Here is an 18,147-nt window from a genome sequence, read left to right as displayed (position 1 = left end):
AGAAATCATTCGTAACACACCGCAGGTAAGCTTATCTCGCATAAGTATCGTTGAGCTGAAATGAACCGAAGTTTATAAGAATGTACAGGGCAAAGGGAAGTAACTCGGTTCGTTTGACAAAATAGTTACATCTTAGCGTTTCTCTCCGTTGAACGTCGGACGTACATGTATATTCCGGGTCTATATGATTGAATGTCTGTGACATAAATTAGTTGTCAACAGATAGGCTCACACACAGGGTACATCATACCCTTTTCCGCTCGAGATTGGTTGACTACTTATAATGTAGAGAAGACAAGATGTCGTAATAGCATGTTTTATTCACAACATTTCATCGATCACTCATGTCGCTTTATGGCAAAGATTCCAAGGCCATTGGACCATCTCCTGACTTCAGTGGATATACAACCATACATAATCCTTTCGGACTGTTTTATCTGTTTTGATTATAGATACACATGCACAAACGTTAAGCGCCACCATATTCATAGTCTCTTGATTTCACGTGTGGGATCAGAAATACGAAATATGATGATGTATGACTGAATAGACTTCCATAGTTTCCTGAACCCAAATTTGTCCAGATACCACAAGGAAAGCGTGCTTTACGTGTTGCTGCAGTTCCCCTACCCTATAAATAGTGAAAATCAAGTTTCAGACACGTGGTTGCATTTCGCTCCTGTGTGAGATTCCACTTCCAATAGAGGTTGAAAATCAGCCATAGTGAGGAGAAAGTTATCGAACGCTGAAAGATGGCAAGTGATAGGCATGAAAAATGCTGGCATGTCATGCAGGGCCATTGCAAGACAAATGGGTCGTCACCACACTGTTATCACACGTTTGATTGTCAAACATGGTCAAACCAATGATGTCAACTCAACTGACTGGGAGGCACATGCGGAATCGTCTGATATGGTGTCGTGCCCGTAGTCGATGGAACTTGGCCAACTGGAGAAGGATCCACTGGTCTGACGAGTGTCGAATGCTGCTACGAACTGTTGATGGTCGAATACGTGTTTGGAGGCAACCTAACACTCGTTTTGCACCAAGGAACATCCAGAAGACCTTAGCATGTGGCGGGGGGTCTGTCATGATATGGGGTTGTGTTTCCTTCGGCTGCAAACTTCCGCTGGTGACAATTCCAAGATGCCATTCTTCGTCCAGTGGTAGTCCCTCATTTTGACAACCATCCTCTTCAGACAAGACCTGTTAATATGGACGACAATGCTAGACCACACAGATCTCGGGCAGTTTTGGCTTATTTGCGTCAAGAAGCTATTGCCACTCTTTCTTGGCTGGCCTGTAGTCCGGATCTTAATCCGATTGAGCATCTCTGGGACATTCTTGGCCGGAAAATCAGACATCGTGATCCCCCAGGTCAAAATCTCGCTGGACTTCATGAAGAATGGATCCGTTTGCCTCAGAGAAGCATTCAACGACTTGTAATGAGTATGAGGCGTAGTGTTGAAGCTGTGGTCAATGTCCGTGGATCATACACACGTTACTGACGTTTCTGTCTTGCAATAGACTCTGCACTCACTAGGGTGTCTATGTGACACCTGATATGGTCTGCTGATATCATGACAGTTACATGACAAAAAGAGTTTTTCAATGTTTTCTAATCCTTCAATTTCTGGTCTTCGGTAAAATTCCTTTCTGCTCATATTCTTTTGGAACACAAGATAAACTTGGTTTGGGACAACTTCTGCATCACTTGAGGTTTACATATACGGCTTATAACAATCGTACATCTCATTATAATAGTCATCATTAAGTGCCAAAAGTAACAGCTCACACATATGGTGGGTGGCGCTTAACTTTTGTGCATGTGTATATATCTAACAAAATACCATGGATTACACGAAGGCTTTCTCTGTGGCCCGCATACACATCATGCAGTACTTTGCAATTTCTTTTTAAAAGGCATTTTAATACTACTGGTTAAGATCTTGGGGCTATTTCATGTGGTATATATCTTGGTATTACTCAGCCGGGACCAGTGACAACTTCATCTTTTCCACACCTTCTTTGCCTTTGATGGTGATGGCTGTGCCGTTGATGGTGTCGTCCTCCATTGCCAGCAGGAATGCCTCCATCACCTGGTCTACCCTGGAACATAGAGTGAGTGAGTGACTACGGATTAACGCCGCTTTGAACAGTATTTCAGTTATAGCACGGCGTGTCAGCTTAATGTGGGATGACAAATCGAAGTGATGCGGGTCTCAGACGTTTACCACATTATCGAAATCCACGAGCACCCGTATGGTGCTAGAAATATAATCGGATCGCAAAGGGATTCAAACCCACATTCTTAGGTTTCTAGCATGCTCAAGGGACGCAACTCTACACAGTGAAATGCTAATTCACTGTATTGAATTCCACTGATTGTCCCACCTGAGCTACCTGAGACCAGTGAGGTCGATTCATCTGTATCAAATTTAGATCAATGCATAAAAGGGGGCACGGGTGGCCGAGTTGTCTGAGGCGCCGCGATTCTCTGTGCGGAGTTGCGTCCCTTGGGCACGCCAGAAACCTATGATTGTGGGTTCGAATCCCGCTCCGCCCCGATTATGTTTCTAGGTTTGTCAGCACCATACCCGTGCTCGTGGGTTGACCGAAGTGATAAACGTCTGAGAGCTGCATCACTTCAGGCTTTCCTGCCACATTTAGCTGACACGCCGTGATATAACTGGAATACTGCTAAATGCGGCGTTAAACCCTACTCACTCACTCACTCAATGCATATAAAACCCGAGTTTCACAGTAATATTCACAAGACTGTAAAAGGAGGGATGACCTCAACTGTCCCTTTATGTCGGGCAATATTTCAGCAGCTCCAGCCTCGATATTTCCATTTCACAACTATTAATAATAATAATTTATAATGCGCAAAATTCCATTCACCAAGTGGATGCTCTTAGCCGCCCACTATTATTACCCCGGTCAGTGGATCAGTGAGCACTCTATTTTCATTCTCATCTCCCTGGGGAGTATACAACCCAAGCTGCCTGTGAGGCGCTGGAAGGTTAACAGCCACATTACCATCTCATCCTACCGGGTACCCACTCACTGCTGGGTGAACAGAGGCACATTTCGAACAAAGTCACTTGCCTAAGGAGACGCCACTTGTGTTACATGTGCTTCAGTGTAGGGCAGGGCAGAAGCCCTAGAAACTCTCAGGAGTCAAGCAGCTTAACGTGGTCAACCATCCAACTACTCTCCGAGACCGACATTGCTTAAATTCACCTGATTTGTGATCTGTGCGCTGAGCACAGTACCACGTGCCACCACACTATTGAAGTATAATCGAGCATGCTCTTTCTACGACGTTTGTGACAGGTGGGGCAGAATACACTCACCTTATCGCGAACATCCGGTTTCATGACTAATTGATAGTAATTTATAAACACATGCTTATGATACGGTTTAGCAGAGACTTGTAATGATTATGGAAAAGGTTTTGTCGTTCGAGACGTCAATTCATTAACAAAAGACTTTTTCTCATTAACTTGTTAATATTAATGATTATCGTTTTGTTGTTCAGTTGTTAAGCATGATAGGTGCGTTCTTACGTGCAGTACACGTATTGTTCCATAACCTGCTTGAAGTGTGCGGGGTTTATGATCTGGTCATCAGCCAAGTCAAGCAGAGCCGTCTTAGCGCCCGACGGGCAGATACTAACCAGACGAATTTCGGCGGCCTTCATTTCAGGGTTTTGCTGATGAAACAATGACATTATGTAGTGTATATTGTTGTCATTCACTGATGGGATAACGTCATCATACATTTATCACATAACCATTTAAAATGCCGTTAACTGCTTTGCACATAATCGAGACGTTGGCGTTCACGCTGGGGGGGGGGGGGGGGGGGGGTCGCTGGGAGTTTGTATCGAGATTGGATGTTTTCCGCTATAGCTACAAAACCAGATCCTGCATAATTCATAACTTTGAACCAAGAATTTTTGGGGACAGTTTATGCTTTTGGTTATAACCCCAGTCCTACAGACCCTCAGACCCCCAACACCCGCCCCAGCTCAAACCCCTAACCCGACCCCCACCAGAATATGTGATGGTTGGTACCTTACACATTTACACAATATTTCCGGAAGAGTGGAGCGTTTCGCTCATTCCAAAAGTAAACTAAGCGGCAAAAGAAGGTATAGGTTGGCAATTTGTAATTGTCCTAAAAACAGCGATAACTAGTGGAAAGTGGGTATTGGTAATATGACTGCCCCGGAACAGGTACCAAGAAACACCTCACCCGAACGCGCCACCTTTGACGGCGCTCGTGCGGTGACAAAAAAAATGGTGAAACAGGTTTTCCGCCTATGGCATGAATTGCACGTGCATGTCAGCTGTATAAATGCGTTCGTCTGCAGGGTATAACCACACGTGATGAAAGCAAACAAAAGAAGTGTCACGACTGTCACAGGAGCAGAGAGAGAGAGCCATCGGTATGGCCGAAATGGCCATGGCAACACAGGTCCAACTTGCCAGAAGGTTTGGTTGTGCACCATTGACAGTAGCCAGGCTGATTCAACGGTACAGGCAGACAGGGAGGACACAGGACAGGCCTAGAACCGGACGACCCCGAGTGACAAAACTACTGGAAGACGGTCAGATACGGCTCATTCACCTGCGAAACAGATTCGTAACTGTGACGGCGACGACAGCAACAGCGTTGGGACATCCCATTAGCCAACGTACAGTACTACGACGACTTCGTGCTGCTGGAATCCGAGCGTATCGTCCTTTCCGAGGAATGGTACTGACTGCTCAACATCGACGCCTGAGACTGCGATGGGCGAGGCAGGTTCGACGCTGGCAAGTGAGAAATTGGCGTCGAGTGCTATTTACTGATGAAAGTCGGTTTAACGTATTTCGAAATGACGGCAGAGAACGAGTTTATCAACGCAGAGGGGAACGTTTGGCTCCGGCGTTAATTCGGGAGGTCCATCCATTCGGCGGGGGAGGTATCATGGTGTGGGGCGGTATTTGTGGAGATCAGAAGACTGATGGTGATTATACAGGGAAACCTGAACGCTGTGCAGTACAGAGACCAAGTGTCGCAGCCAGTTGTGCTTCCGTTCTTACAAAACCAACAGCAGGGGACGTTGTTTCAACACGACAATGCCAGGCCCCATACTGCAAGACTGACTCGGAACTTTCTAAACCAACAGAACGTTGACGTTTTGCCCTGGCCTGCCCACTCACCCGATATGATTCCTATTGAACATCTGTGGGACCATCTTGACAGACAGATTAGAGCACGCCATCAGCCTCCCGTCAACAGACAAGAATTGCAGCAAGCCCTGAGGGACGAGTGGTAACGGATTCCAGTCCACGTCATCAGAAGACTGACGTCATCGATGAGGCGGCGTATCACAGCATGCATTGAGGCAGCTGGAGGTCATACACGCTTTTGGAGGCAACTGTGTCGACAGTGAACTCGTAGTGTGTCTGACAATTTTTTGGTGACATTTCAGGCAACTTTTGAAAATGAAATTTCTTACCCCACAATTGTTTACCTTGAGCTTACATTACATGTGATTGCACAATTTCATTCAAACTGTGGTTGATCAATCATTTGTTACCCCTCCCTAGATTATATTTTAACTCACAACAAAACCTCTTCTTGTTATTTTTTTTTCGATCATGGATCTCGACCTATACTTTCTTTTGCCGCCCAGTTTAGAAAATGTGGGTATTTATATCGAGTATGCATATATCCAGATCAATATACTTGTATAAAAAACTATTTGAAATAAACTTACTGCCCAGCTCGCTGTGAAATGATAAACAGCACTTTTACTGGCTGCGTAAGTAGGGAACCAGAGCATAGGAAACAAACCTTAAAAAAAGAGAGAAAGAAAGAATAAAGTTTACAACATTCAAGTGCGTCGGAATCATACACTCGACTCTTAGCAGAGATATCGTGTGACTATGGAAATGGTTGTGTCGCTTTTGGTAACCTTCAAAGATTATTAAAAGTGCAAGCATCACTTAGGAAGGGTTTCTTATTCATGCAAGTTATGGTATATCTGCTTCAGTTCAAGTGTTTCATATCTTTATGCAATGTTACCTTGTAACATGGTAACTAGTTGGTCGATAAATTTGTTTGTTGTTTAACACATCAATATTGCAGCCATATGACGGCGGTCTGTAGATAATCGAGTCTGGACCAGACAAACCAGTCACTGACATCCATCCCGTTGGTCGCCTCTTACGAAAAACATGGGTCGAGACCCATTCTAAACCGGATCTTCACGGGGGCAGTCGCTAAGGGCAGGAAGCAAAGTAGATACTTAGACTCCTCCTCCTCCTCCCCCAATGTCTCTCAAGCCACCCCATCACCCACAGACCTGCCATAACTTAAACACCTCATCTACGATCCGGAAAATAATGTTTTGCATGATTGGATAAGAATGACCACTTCATACCTCCCATTGAAGCGGTATTGATGATGACACCGCCTCTACCCCCTTTATCCTTCCTCATGTGATTCAGCGCCATCATTGTCCCCCGCACAACGCCACCCTGGAAGTTGACAGCAATAACGACATATGACGGTATAAACATAGAGAGGGTGGTTGTAGATTTATCAAAATTCGAAAACGTTCAGTAATTGTGACTATCTGTTTAGAAACACAATGTGAATATTTCGCAACACAACACATGCTTTTTTATCGAAACATTGAACCTCATCTGAAACATGGAAGATAGATTGATAATTGGTGGCTATATTGGATTATACAAATTAGACGTATTTCCCAAACTGGGATTGCTTGGGACTTTTAGTATGTTGTTCTTGGGGCCTTGTAGAAATGCATTGAGGTGAAATAAATTACGGAGCAAATTGTTCCATGTGAAACCTTATTTTGTCTGGACTATGTGAGCTTGTGTATATCATATGTATGGTGGATACTAAATTGATAAACTTTCAAACACTTACGAAGTTGATTTCGAGCTGTTTTTCCCATATTCGTTCATCCATGATGCCCGCATTGTTGCACATAACATCAACGTGACCAAATTTTGAGACGGCAGCTTTGAAAGCATCTAGATAAAGAGTCAAAATCGTAAAACAAATCGACAGCCGTCAACACCACAGTGTGGTGAATATTATTTGTTTAATTATAAATGGAAGCAACATATAAACGAGGGGAAATGTTACAGGAGAGTATACACTGACCAACATTGTCACAAATGACTGAAAACACAAACAACACAACCAATGATCTGCACGTGCAACTCGATGTATTGTAGATATACTGTTTCTAACCTGATTAGTGAGTACGTACGGTTTTACGCCGCTTTTAGCAATATTCCAGCAATATCACGACAGGGTACATGGGCTACACACATGTGGGGAATCGAGCCCATGTTTTCAGCGTGACAAGCTAACGTTTTAGCCACTCGGCTACTCCACCGCCTCCAAGCCGCATTAACAACAACAGTTGAGAATAGGCACTTGAAAACTACATGGACTACGACTCGCACCAGAGCTATTGGGATGTTCCAAACGACCACTCGAACTATTGCATATACACCAAGACATGAGGAAGAATCCATTCTCTGCTTGCACCCCTGTCATTTGCCCTAATAGTTGCACCTAGTTTATATTTATTATGAATGTACTTAAGAAGTTGGCATTCAAGTGGTCTAAACCCTTACCTTGAAGTTGAGTTCCGATTGAACAGTATCGTTATGCTTATACTCATCAGAATCATCGCATTTGATACATATTCTGTTGGAACGTATTTAATACATATTCTGTTCGAACGTATTAAATACATATTCTGTTGGAACGTTTTTAATACATATTCTGTTGGAACGACATTGATACATATTCTGTTAGAACGTATTAAATACATATTCTGTTGGAACGTATTTAATACACATATTCTGTTCGAACGTATTTAATACATATTTTCTTGAACGTATTTAATACATATTCTGTTGAAAGTATTTTATACATATTCGGTTGGAACGTATTTAATACATATTCTGTTGGAACGTATTTAATATATATTCTGTTGGAACGTATTTAATACATATTTTGTTGGAACGTATTTAATACATATTCTGTTGGAACGACCTTGATACATATTCTGTTGGAACGTATTTAATACATATGTTGTTGGAACGTATTTAATACATATTCTGTTGGAACGACATTGATACATATTCTATTGGAACGTATTTAATACATATTCTGTTGGAACGTATTTAATACATATTCTGTTGGAACGTATTAAATACATATTCTGTTGGAACGTATTTAATACATATTCTGTTGGAACTTATTTAATACATATTCTGTTGGAACGACATTGATACATATTCTGTTGGAACGTACTTAATACATATTCTGTTTGAACGTATTTAAAACATATTCTGTTGAACGTATTTAATACATATTCTGTTGGAACGTATTTAATACATATTCTGTTGGAACGTATTTAATACATATTCTGTTGGAACGTTTTTAATACATATTCTGTTGGAACGTATTTAATACATATTCTTTTGGAACGTATTTAATACATATTCTGTTGGAACGTATTTAATACATATTCTGTTGGAACGTATTTGATACATATTCTGTTGGAACGTGTTGGATACATATTCTGTTGGAACGTATTTAATACATATTCTTTTGGAACGTATTTAATACATATTCTGTTGGAACGTATTTAATACATATTCTGTTGGAACGTATTTAAGACATATTCTGTTGGAACGTATTTAATACATATTCTGTTGGAACGTATTTAAGACATATTCTGTTGGAACGTATTTAATACATATTCTGTTGGAACGACCTTGATACATATTCTGTTGGAACGTATTTAATACATATTCTGTTGGAACGTATTTAATACATATTCTGTTGGAACTTATTTAATACATATTCTTTTGGAACGACATTGATACATATTCTGTTGGAACGTATTTAATACATATTCTGTTGGAACGTATTTAATACATATTCTGTTGAACGTATTTAATACATATTCTGTTGGAACGTATTTAATACATATTCTGTTGGAACGTATTTAATACATATTCTTTTGGAACGTATTTAATACATATTCTGTTGGAACGTATTTAATACATATTTTGTTGGAACGTATTTAATTCATATTCTGTTGGAACGTATTTTATACATATTTTGTTGAACGTATTTAATACAAATTCTGTTGGAAGGTATTCAATACATATTCTGTTGGAACGTATTTAATACATATTCTATTGGAACGTATTTAATACATATTCTGTTGGAACGTATTTAATACATATTCTATTGGAACGTATTTGATACATATTCTGAGGGGACATATTTCATACATATTCTGTTGGAACGACCTTGATACATATTCTGTTGGAACGACCTTAATACATATTCTGTTGGAACGTATTTAATACATATTCTTTTGGAACGTATTTAATACATATTCTGAGGGGACATATTTAATACATATTCTGTTGGAACGACATTGATACATATTTTGTAGGGACGTATTTAATACATATTCTGTTGAAAGTATTTGATACATATTCGGTTGGAACGTATTTAATACATATTCTGTTGGAACGTATTTAATATATATTCTGTTGGAACGTATTTAATACATATTTTGTTGGAACGTATTTAATACATATTCTGTTGGAACGACCTTGATACATATTCTGTTGGAACGTATTTAATACATATGTTGTTGGAACGTATTTAATACATATTCTGTTGGAACGACATTGATACATATTCTATTGGAACGTATTTAATACATATTCTGTTGGAACGTATTTAATACATATTCTGTTGGAACGTATTAAATACATATTCTGTTGGAACGTATTTAATACATATTCTGTTGGAACTTATTTAATACATATTCTGTTGGAACGACATTGATACATATTCTGTTGGAACGTACTTAATACATATTCTGTTTGAACGTATTTAAAACATATTCTGTTGAACGTATTTAATACATATTCTGTTGGAACGTATTTAATACATATTCTGTTGGAACGTATTTAATACATATTCTGTTGGAACGTTTTTAATACATATTCTGTTGGAACGTATTTAATACATATTCTTTTGGAACGTATTTAATACATATTCTGTTGGAACGTATTTAATACATATTCTGTTGGAACGTATTTGATACATATTCTGTTGGAACGTATTTGATACATATTCTGTTGGAACGTATTTAATACATATTCTTTTGGAACGTATTTAATACATATTCTGTTGGAACGTATTTAATACATATTCTGTTGGAACGTATTTAAGACATATTCTGTTGGAACGTATTTAATACATATTCTGTTGGAACGTATTTAAGACATATTCTGTTGGAACGTATTTAATACATATTCTGTTGGAACGACCTTGATACATATTCTGTTGGAACGTATTTAATACATATTCTGTTGGAACGTATTTAATACATATTCTGTTGGAACTTATTTAATACATATTCTTTTGGAACGACATTGATACATATTCTGTTGGAACGTATTTAATACATATTCTGTTGGAACGTATTTAATACATATTCTGTTGAACGTATTTAATACATATTCTGTTGGAACGTATTTAATACATATTCTGTTGGAACGTATTTAATACATATTCTGTTGGAACGTATTTAATACATATTCTTTTGGAACGTATTTAATACATATTCTGTTGGAACGTATTTAATACATATTTTGTTGGAACGTATTTAATTCATATTCTGTTGGAACGTATTTTATACATATTTTGTTGAACGTATTTAATACAAATTCTGTTGGAAGGTATTCAATACATATTCTGTTGGAACGTATTTAATACATATTCTATTGGAACGTATTTAATACATATTCTGTTGGAACGTATTTAATACATATTCTATTGGAACGTATTTGATACATATTCTGAGGGGACATATTTCATACATATTCTGTTGGAACGACCTTGATACATATTCTGTTGGAACGACCTTAATACATATTCTGTTGGAACGTATTTAATACATATTCTTTTGGAACGTATTTAATACATATTCTGAGGGGACATATTTAATACATATTCTGCTGGAACGACATTGATACATATTTTGTAGGGACGTATTTAATACATATTCTGTTGGAACGTATTTAAGACATATTCTGTTGGAACGTATTTAATACATATTCTTTTGGAACGTATTTAATACATATTCTGAGGGGACATATTTAATACATATTCTGTTGGAACGACATTGATACATATTTTGTAGGGACGTATTTAATACATATTCTGTTGGAACGTATTTAAGACATATTCTGTTGGAACGTATTTAATACATATTCTGTTGGAACGACCTTGATACATATTCTGTTGGAACGTATTTAATACATATTCTGTTGGAACGTATTTAATACATATTCTGTTGGAACGTATTTAATACATATTCTGTTGGAACGTATTTAATACATATTCTGTTGGAACGTATTTAATACATATTCAGTTCCAACGTATTTAATACATATTTTGTTGAACGTATTTAATACATATTCTGTTGGAACGTATTTCATACATATTCAGTTCGAACGTATTTAATACATATTTTGTTGAACGTATTTAATACATATTCTGTTGGAACATATTTAATACATATTCTGTTGGAACGTATTTAATACATATTCTGTTGGATCGTATTTAATACATATTCTGTTGGAACGTATTTAATACATATTCTGTTGGAACGTATTTAATACATATTCTGTTTGAACGTATTTGATACATATTCTGTTGGAACTTATTTAATACATATTCTGTTGGAACGTATTTAATACATATTCTGTTGGAACGTATTTAATACATAATCTGTTGGAACCTTTTTGATACATATTCTGTTGGAACTTATTTAATACATATTCTGTTGGAACGTATTTAATACAAATTCTATTGGAATGTATTTAATACATATTCTGAGGGGACATATTTAATACATATTCTGTTGGAACGACATTGATACATATTTTGTAGGGACGTATTTAATACATATTCTGTTGAAACGTATTTAAGACATATTCTGTTGGAACGTATTTAATACATATTCTGTTGGAACGACCTTGATACATATTCTGTTGGAACGTATTTAATACATATTCTGTTGGAACGTATTTAATACATATTCTGTTTGAACGTATTTAATACATATTCTGTTGGAACGTATTTAATACATATTCTGTTGGAACGTATTTAATACATATTATGTTGGAACGTATTTAATACATATTCAGTTCCAACGTATTTAATACATATTTTGTTGAACGTATTTAATACATATTCTGTTGGAACGTATTTAATACATATTCAGTTCGAACGTATTTAATACATATTTTGTTGAACGTATTTAATACATATTCTGTTGGAACGTATTTAATACATATTCTGTTGGAACGTATTTAATACATATTCTGTTGGAACGTATTTAATACATATTCTGTTGGAACGTATTTAATACATATTCTGTTGGAACGTATTTGATACATATTCTGTTGGAACTTATTTAATACATATTCTGTTGGAACGTATTTAATACATATTCTGTTGGAACGTATTTAATACATATTCTGTTGGAACCTTTTTGATACATATTCTGTTGGAACTTATTTAATACATATTCTGTTGGAACGTATTTAATACATATTCTGTTGGAACGTATTTAATACATATTCTGAGGGGACATATTTAATACATATTTTGTTGGAACGTATTTAATACGTATTTTATACATATTCTGTTGGAACGTATTTAATACATATTCTGTTGGAATGTATTTAATATATATTCTGTTGGAACGTATTTAATACATATTCTGATGGAACGTATTTAATACATATTCTGTTGGCACGTATTTAATACATATTCTGTTGGAACGTATTTAATACATATTCTGTTGGAACGTATTTAATTCATATTCTGTGGGGACATATTTAATACATATTCTGTTGGAACTACATTGATACATATTCTGTTGGAACGTATTTGATACATATTCTGTAAGAACGTATTTAATTCATATTCTGTTTGAACGCATTAAGTACATATTCTGTTTGAACGTATTTAATACATATTCTGTTGGAACGTATTTAATACATATTCTGTCATGTTGGTGTCAGTATATGTAGTATCTCACCCCAACTACATCTGTAGTAACACTGGCTTCCTACATGGATATGTATGTCGTGTTGGTGTCAGTATATTTAGTATCTCACTCCAAACTACATCTGTAGTAACACTGGCTTCCCACATGGATGTGTATGAACATAATGGTGTCAATATATTTAAAGTCTTACCCTCAAATACAGAAGCATCAGACACGTCACATTTCACAAAGAGGACATTGTCTGTTCCACTGGAAGCTTGTAGCTCCTTGGCAGTTGCCTCCCCTTGGTCCACTTTGACATCCGCGACACAAACCTGACCAGAAAAGGAACTAATATGTCAGACAGTGTATCTTCTTTCTTCAGATCCTTGATTGATGGGTGAAACAGACATAGACTATTATACAAGTTGGTCCAGGGCATCTACACCCTAAAGGGTTTACTATCCAGAGAGAATTTGTGTTCTGGGGCGGCTTTCCTTTGAAAACTCCGAAATTTAAAAAATGGAGGAAGTATAGAAATGAAGCCGAATCGTTTTGGTAGCTAACGTCTGACTTAACCCACGCGTCTTTCATTTAGGTTGGGCGGTCAAAGTTCGTTTAGAGTTCACGTGACGCGACTTCCTATGCAGATGTCCTCAGGTCTTCACACTGATACTTGGTTTTAAAAAGATTGAGACGTAGACATTGTAACTAGTAACATGTAAAAGTGAAGGATTTTGTTGATTGCTAAATAGATATGCATTATAACCTTTTGAGTAACAGACAAGCAAAGTGGTGTTTGGGAGACTCGTACAAACTCGACTCACAGAATAAAACAATAGAATCCAATTATTGCCTAGAAAATAATATCGGTATCTGACATAAATATCTTGAACCAATCTGTAAATATCTCTGTAAAAGGAATATTCTCACGATCAGTCGTAATAGTGTTTTCCTTGAAGCCTTGGATCGACCACATCGCACCATGACTTCAAAGATGTGATCAGAGCAAGTGGGTATTACTCCTCACATATAACGCGCTGAGAAATGCTACTAAAAATAATATTGAAGTGTTTTGTTTGTTTGGGTTGTATTTCAAGAAGAACACTTTTACCTTTGCACCCTTCTTCAGCACAGCTTCAGCCACGGCCTTCCCGAACCCCTGTGCACCTCCAGTGATGAACACGACCTTATCTTTCAGCTGCATGTCGACGACAGGTATGCTGAAGGTGTACATATTATATATAAATGTAATTACTATACTGCTCTGTGAACAGGGCTACAATAAGTGTGTGTTAATACATCGGACTGAAAACAACATTAAATTTCCACAACAGCTGTAAAACTAATAACATGATTATTGCATGGGGGGCATAGAAAACAATTTATATCATACGTCATGGCCAGATATATATTAAATGTCATTTCATTTGTTTCATATACCTTTACTACGTAATATAAACTGTATACATAGAGAATCTAACCCTCGTGTCTTTTGATATCAAATATATCAAAACGAGTTGATAAAAGTGGAAACATTCCGAGGCTTGCCGAGGATTTTTGCCACTTTTATCAACGAGTATTGATATATTTGATATCAAAAGACACGATGGTGAGGTTTTATTTATCATCCAACATCATTCTTCAAACTTTTCAATTTGTAGACAGTAATTAGCAGTGTTTTAAGTGCAAAGAATACTGCTAACAGCTTCAGTGACGTCACAATGGTCTGCAAAGCATTGTGATATAATTTCATTGCAGCGATATCTACAGTTTTGGAAGATAAAATTGAATAAATCAAATCTATTTTCAAAATATGTACTGAAACTATCAGTGACAGCCCTTATCACAAAGCCTACCAAAAATCATAACTAGCACCTGACCTTTTGCCTAGTGCTTCTGATATAACCTGTTGGAACGTGTCGAAATTGTTTTCACGTTGCGGATGGGTGAGTGAGTATTGCTTCTCGTCACTTTAAAGACAAACCCTTATGCACCACGGCGTGTCATCTTAATTCCAGTGGAAGGCAAAGTCGGGCTGCTCCGGACGTCTATCGGTATAATCCACGAGCGTGGACATTGAGGAGGATCAAGTGATGTAACTATTAGATTCAAATCCACAATCAGCACTTGCGGGGAAGGGGAAGGGTTTCCTTGCTTGTTGTTTAACGCCGCACTCAGCAATATTCCGGCTTTATGACGGCGGTCTGCAAATAATCGAGCCTGTTCAAGACAATCTAGTAATTGACATCATGAGCGTCAGTCTACGCAATTGGGATACGATGACATGCATCAACCAAGTCAGCGAGTTTGACCATCCGATCCCATTAGTCGCTCCTTACGATAGTAACTTTTAACGACAAGCATGGGTTGCTGAAGACCTATTCTACCCCGAATCGCAAGGCTAAGGGACGCAACTTTTCACAACTAAGGTGCGGCATATTAAACAACACACACGCACAGAAACCTACCTTCACCCATACACCCTCATCATGTTCAATAAACTACCACTCCTTAACGGCATCGCCTAAAGTCGGGCCGGGCCGGGCCAAGACGGGCCAAATTGTTATTGGCTAATTAGTTCATTATCGGCGATCATACCTACATATTATTGATGCAACATACACATGACATTACCATGCAACAATCACCAACCAAAACCGTGCACCATAATTAAGTATTTCGGAGTAAATCACTTGAAAACCAGAAAGTGGAGTTGTGTGTAAGCGTCGCTGATCTAGGTAACATGTAAAAGAGCAATCGTTAAACGAAAAAAGATTTGAAACGTATCAAATGCTTCTAGCTATAATGATACAAATTTCCATCTGTCGGCATAGCGTTTCTATTTATAGGAACTTCTATATCTAAGTAAATACCTTGTTTTCTTTAAATGTGATTTACTGTGACATTATAAAGTGGTATATGGGTAGCTAAAATACTAAGCTACAGATGTAAACACATTTGATGATCCATCTGTGTGTTTAAAGTTGGTTTTGACAGCCCGGGCCAAGTCGGACCCAAAACAGACAAAACACTGAGAATGTAGAGGGAAAAGGGCTTCACTTTGAGCACCTTGTTTTCTTAAAATACGATGTACTGAGATATCATAAAGTTGTATATAGGTAGATAAAATACTAAGCTACAGATGTAAACACATTTAATGATACATCTATGTGTTTAAAGTTGATTTTGACAGCCCTGGCCAAGTCGGACCTAACACTTCTGACAGAGATTTTCTTAAGAAAATACAGTAAATGTGTTTGACTTTAACGGACCGGTTTTCTTTAAATTCGATGTACTGTGACATTATAAAGTGGTATATAGGTAGATGTAATACTAATCTATAGATGTAAATATATTTGATGGTACATCTATGTGTTTAAAGTTGGTTTTGACAGCCCGGACCAAGTCAGACCCAACACAAGCCAAACACTTTTGAAAGAGACTATGTTGAGAATGTAGAGTGAAAAGGGCTTCACTTTGAGCACCTTGTTTTCTTTAAATACGATGTACTGAGATATTATAAAGAGGTATATAGGTAGATAAAATACTACGCTACAGATGTAAACACATTTGATGATACATTTATGTATTTAAAGTTGATTTTGACAGCCCGGGCCAAATCGGACCCAACACTTCTGACAGAGATTTTCTTAAGAAAATACAGGAAAGGTGTTTGACTTTAACGGAACAGTTTTCTTAAGATGTACTGTGACATTATAAAGTGGTATATAGGTAGATAACATACTTATCTATAGATGTAAATACATTTGATGATACATCTATGTATTTTAAGTTGGTTTTGACAGCCCGGACCAAGTCAGATCCAACACAAGCCAAACACTTTTGATAGAGACTATGTTGAGAATGTAGAGGGAAAAGGGCTTCACTTTGAGCACTGTGTTTTCTTTAACCAGCGCAATATGAGACAATAAAGTGGTATATAATTAGATATAATACAAGTCTTTAGGTATAAAGAATGATTATTAACTTTAGAAGTGCAAGGACAGTTATTAACACATGTCGTGTCAGCCTTATGGCATTCGCGAATATCCACTTCCAGAAAACATCGATCCTGTGTTGGTTTAACTTGAATTCGTAAAGGTTAATTAGGGATGCCCAACAAGTTAATTAATGAACGGTGAGTAGTCAAAACGCTGTCATTTCCTGGCCAGGACATCACACCCCTACACGCTAAGGTCAGTGAGAAACATCCTCATCAAAGAAAACACACAGTCAAGACACTGACTTTTCTACGAGGACTCACGGTATGTAGTCATAATTATCAGTTTATTACATTGTTGAAGATGCATTTTGATTCAAACTCAATTAAATGAGCAAAACTATACGTTTGTGGACATTTGAGATCTGTCCAGATATGCACCTTCCGTTTTATTATTCTGCAATCCATGTTTAGCATTACCCGCTAGACAGGCCCGGCCCGACTTTTAGGCAATCCCCTCCTTAACTCACACAATCATCAAAGCCGCTGATATATTGTACTCCTTCTACTCATAACTATTGCAAAAAAACAATCGAAGGCGTCACGATTAGAACCACTGGAAGGCAAAATTAGATAATTTAACCGGTTGGATTTACAGGATTTGCTGTTCACATCAAAACCCCTTCCATATCCAATAGCATGTCACCTTGACCCACAAATTCTATTTACTTGTATTTTAGCCTTGAATTATATACAGACCTCACCCGTTTACCTTGTGCTACACGACAGACGTTCAAGTATGAGTGTCTGGTGTGTATGCACGCCGACGTTATAGACAGAATGTAACCAAAATACTATTTGTGTTCCACATAATTGTTACTCACCGCGTTGCCCGATGCAATCGTCAATCGCAAGTCTCGGATTTGCTCAGAGTCAACGTCCCCGAGATATCGAACTTTAAACTTTCAACTTCGACACTATCGTGTGCAGCGACCAGAACTGGGTCGGTGCAGAAGCCTGTCTAAAACTGGGACAGTTTGCAGGGCGATGGGTGAATATCTGT

The 18,147-nt window shown here is 37.7% G+C and overlaps 1 protein-coding gene across 1 annotated transcript; it reads right to left on the bottom strand.

Moving 5' to 3' along the window:
- Nucleotides 1-1,599: 1,599 nt before the first annotated feature.
- LOC125382091 (15-hydroxyprostaglandin dehydrogenase [NAD(+)]-like) lies at nt 1,600-17,859 on the bottom strand. The gene is made up of 8 exons (XM_048400106.1): nt 17,844-17,859; nt 14,256-14,364; nt 13,353-13,476; nt 6,955-7,061; nt 6,443-6,539; nt 5,777-5,853; nt 3,573-3,718; nt 1,600-2,109 (listed from the first exon to the last, which is right to left on the bottom strand). Exons 2-8 carry the CDS (start codon nt 14,346-14,348, stop codon nt 1,983-1,985), a joined length of 771 nt encoding a protein of 256 aa, XP_048256063.1. The 5' UTR covers nt 14,349-14,364; nt 17,844-17,859; the 3' UTR covers nt 1,600-1,982.
- Between the last annotated feature and the right edge of the window lie 288 nt (nt 17,860-18,147).

The sequence above is a fragment of the Haliotis rufescens genome, unplaced genomic scaffold (genome assembly GCF_023055435.1).
Source record: "Haliotis rufescens isolate VD_foot unplaced genomic scaffold, xgHalRufe1.0.p SCAF_1, whole genome shotgun sequence".
Taxonomy (NCBI): Eukaryota; Metazoa; Mollusca; class Gastropoda; order Lepetellida; family Haliotidae; genus Haliotis; species Haliotis rufescens.
This window is presented reverse-complemented; position numbering and strand designations above follow the sequence as displayed.

What these genes read in the sequence shown, in the direction of transcription:
- LOC125382091 (XM_048400106.1), bottom strand. Translation starts at nt 14,348, where the DNA reads ATGCAGCTGAAAGATAAGGTCGTGTTCATCACTGGAGGTGCACAGGGG. An exon ending in TGATGCTTCTGTATTTGAGG is followed by an intron (nt 7,062 to 13,352) that starts GTAAGACTTTAA and finishes CTCTTTATCTAG; the next exon opens with ATGCTTTCAAAGCTGCCGTC. An exon ending in ATTTCACAGCGAGCTGGGCA is followed by an intron (nt 3,719 to 5,776) that starts GTAAGTTTATTT and finishes TTGTTTCATCAG; the next exon opens with CAAAACCCTGAAATGAAGGC.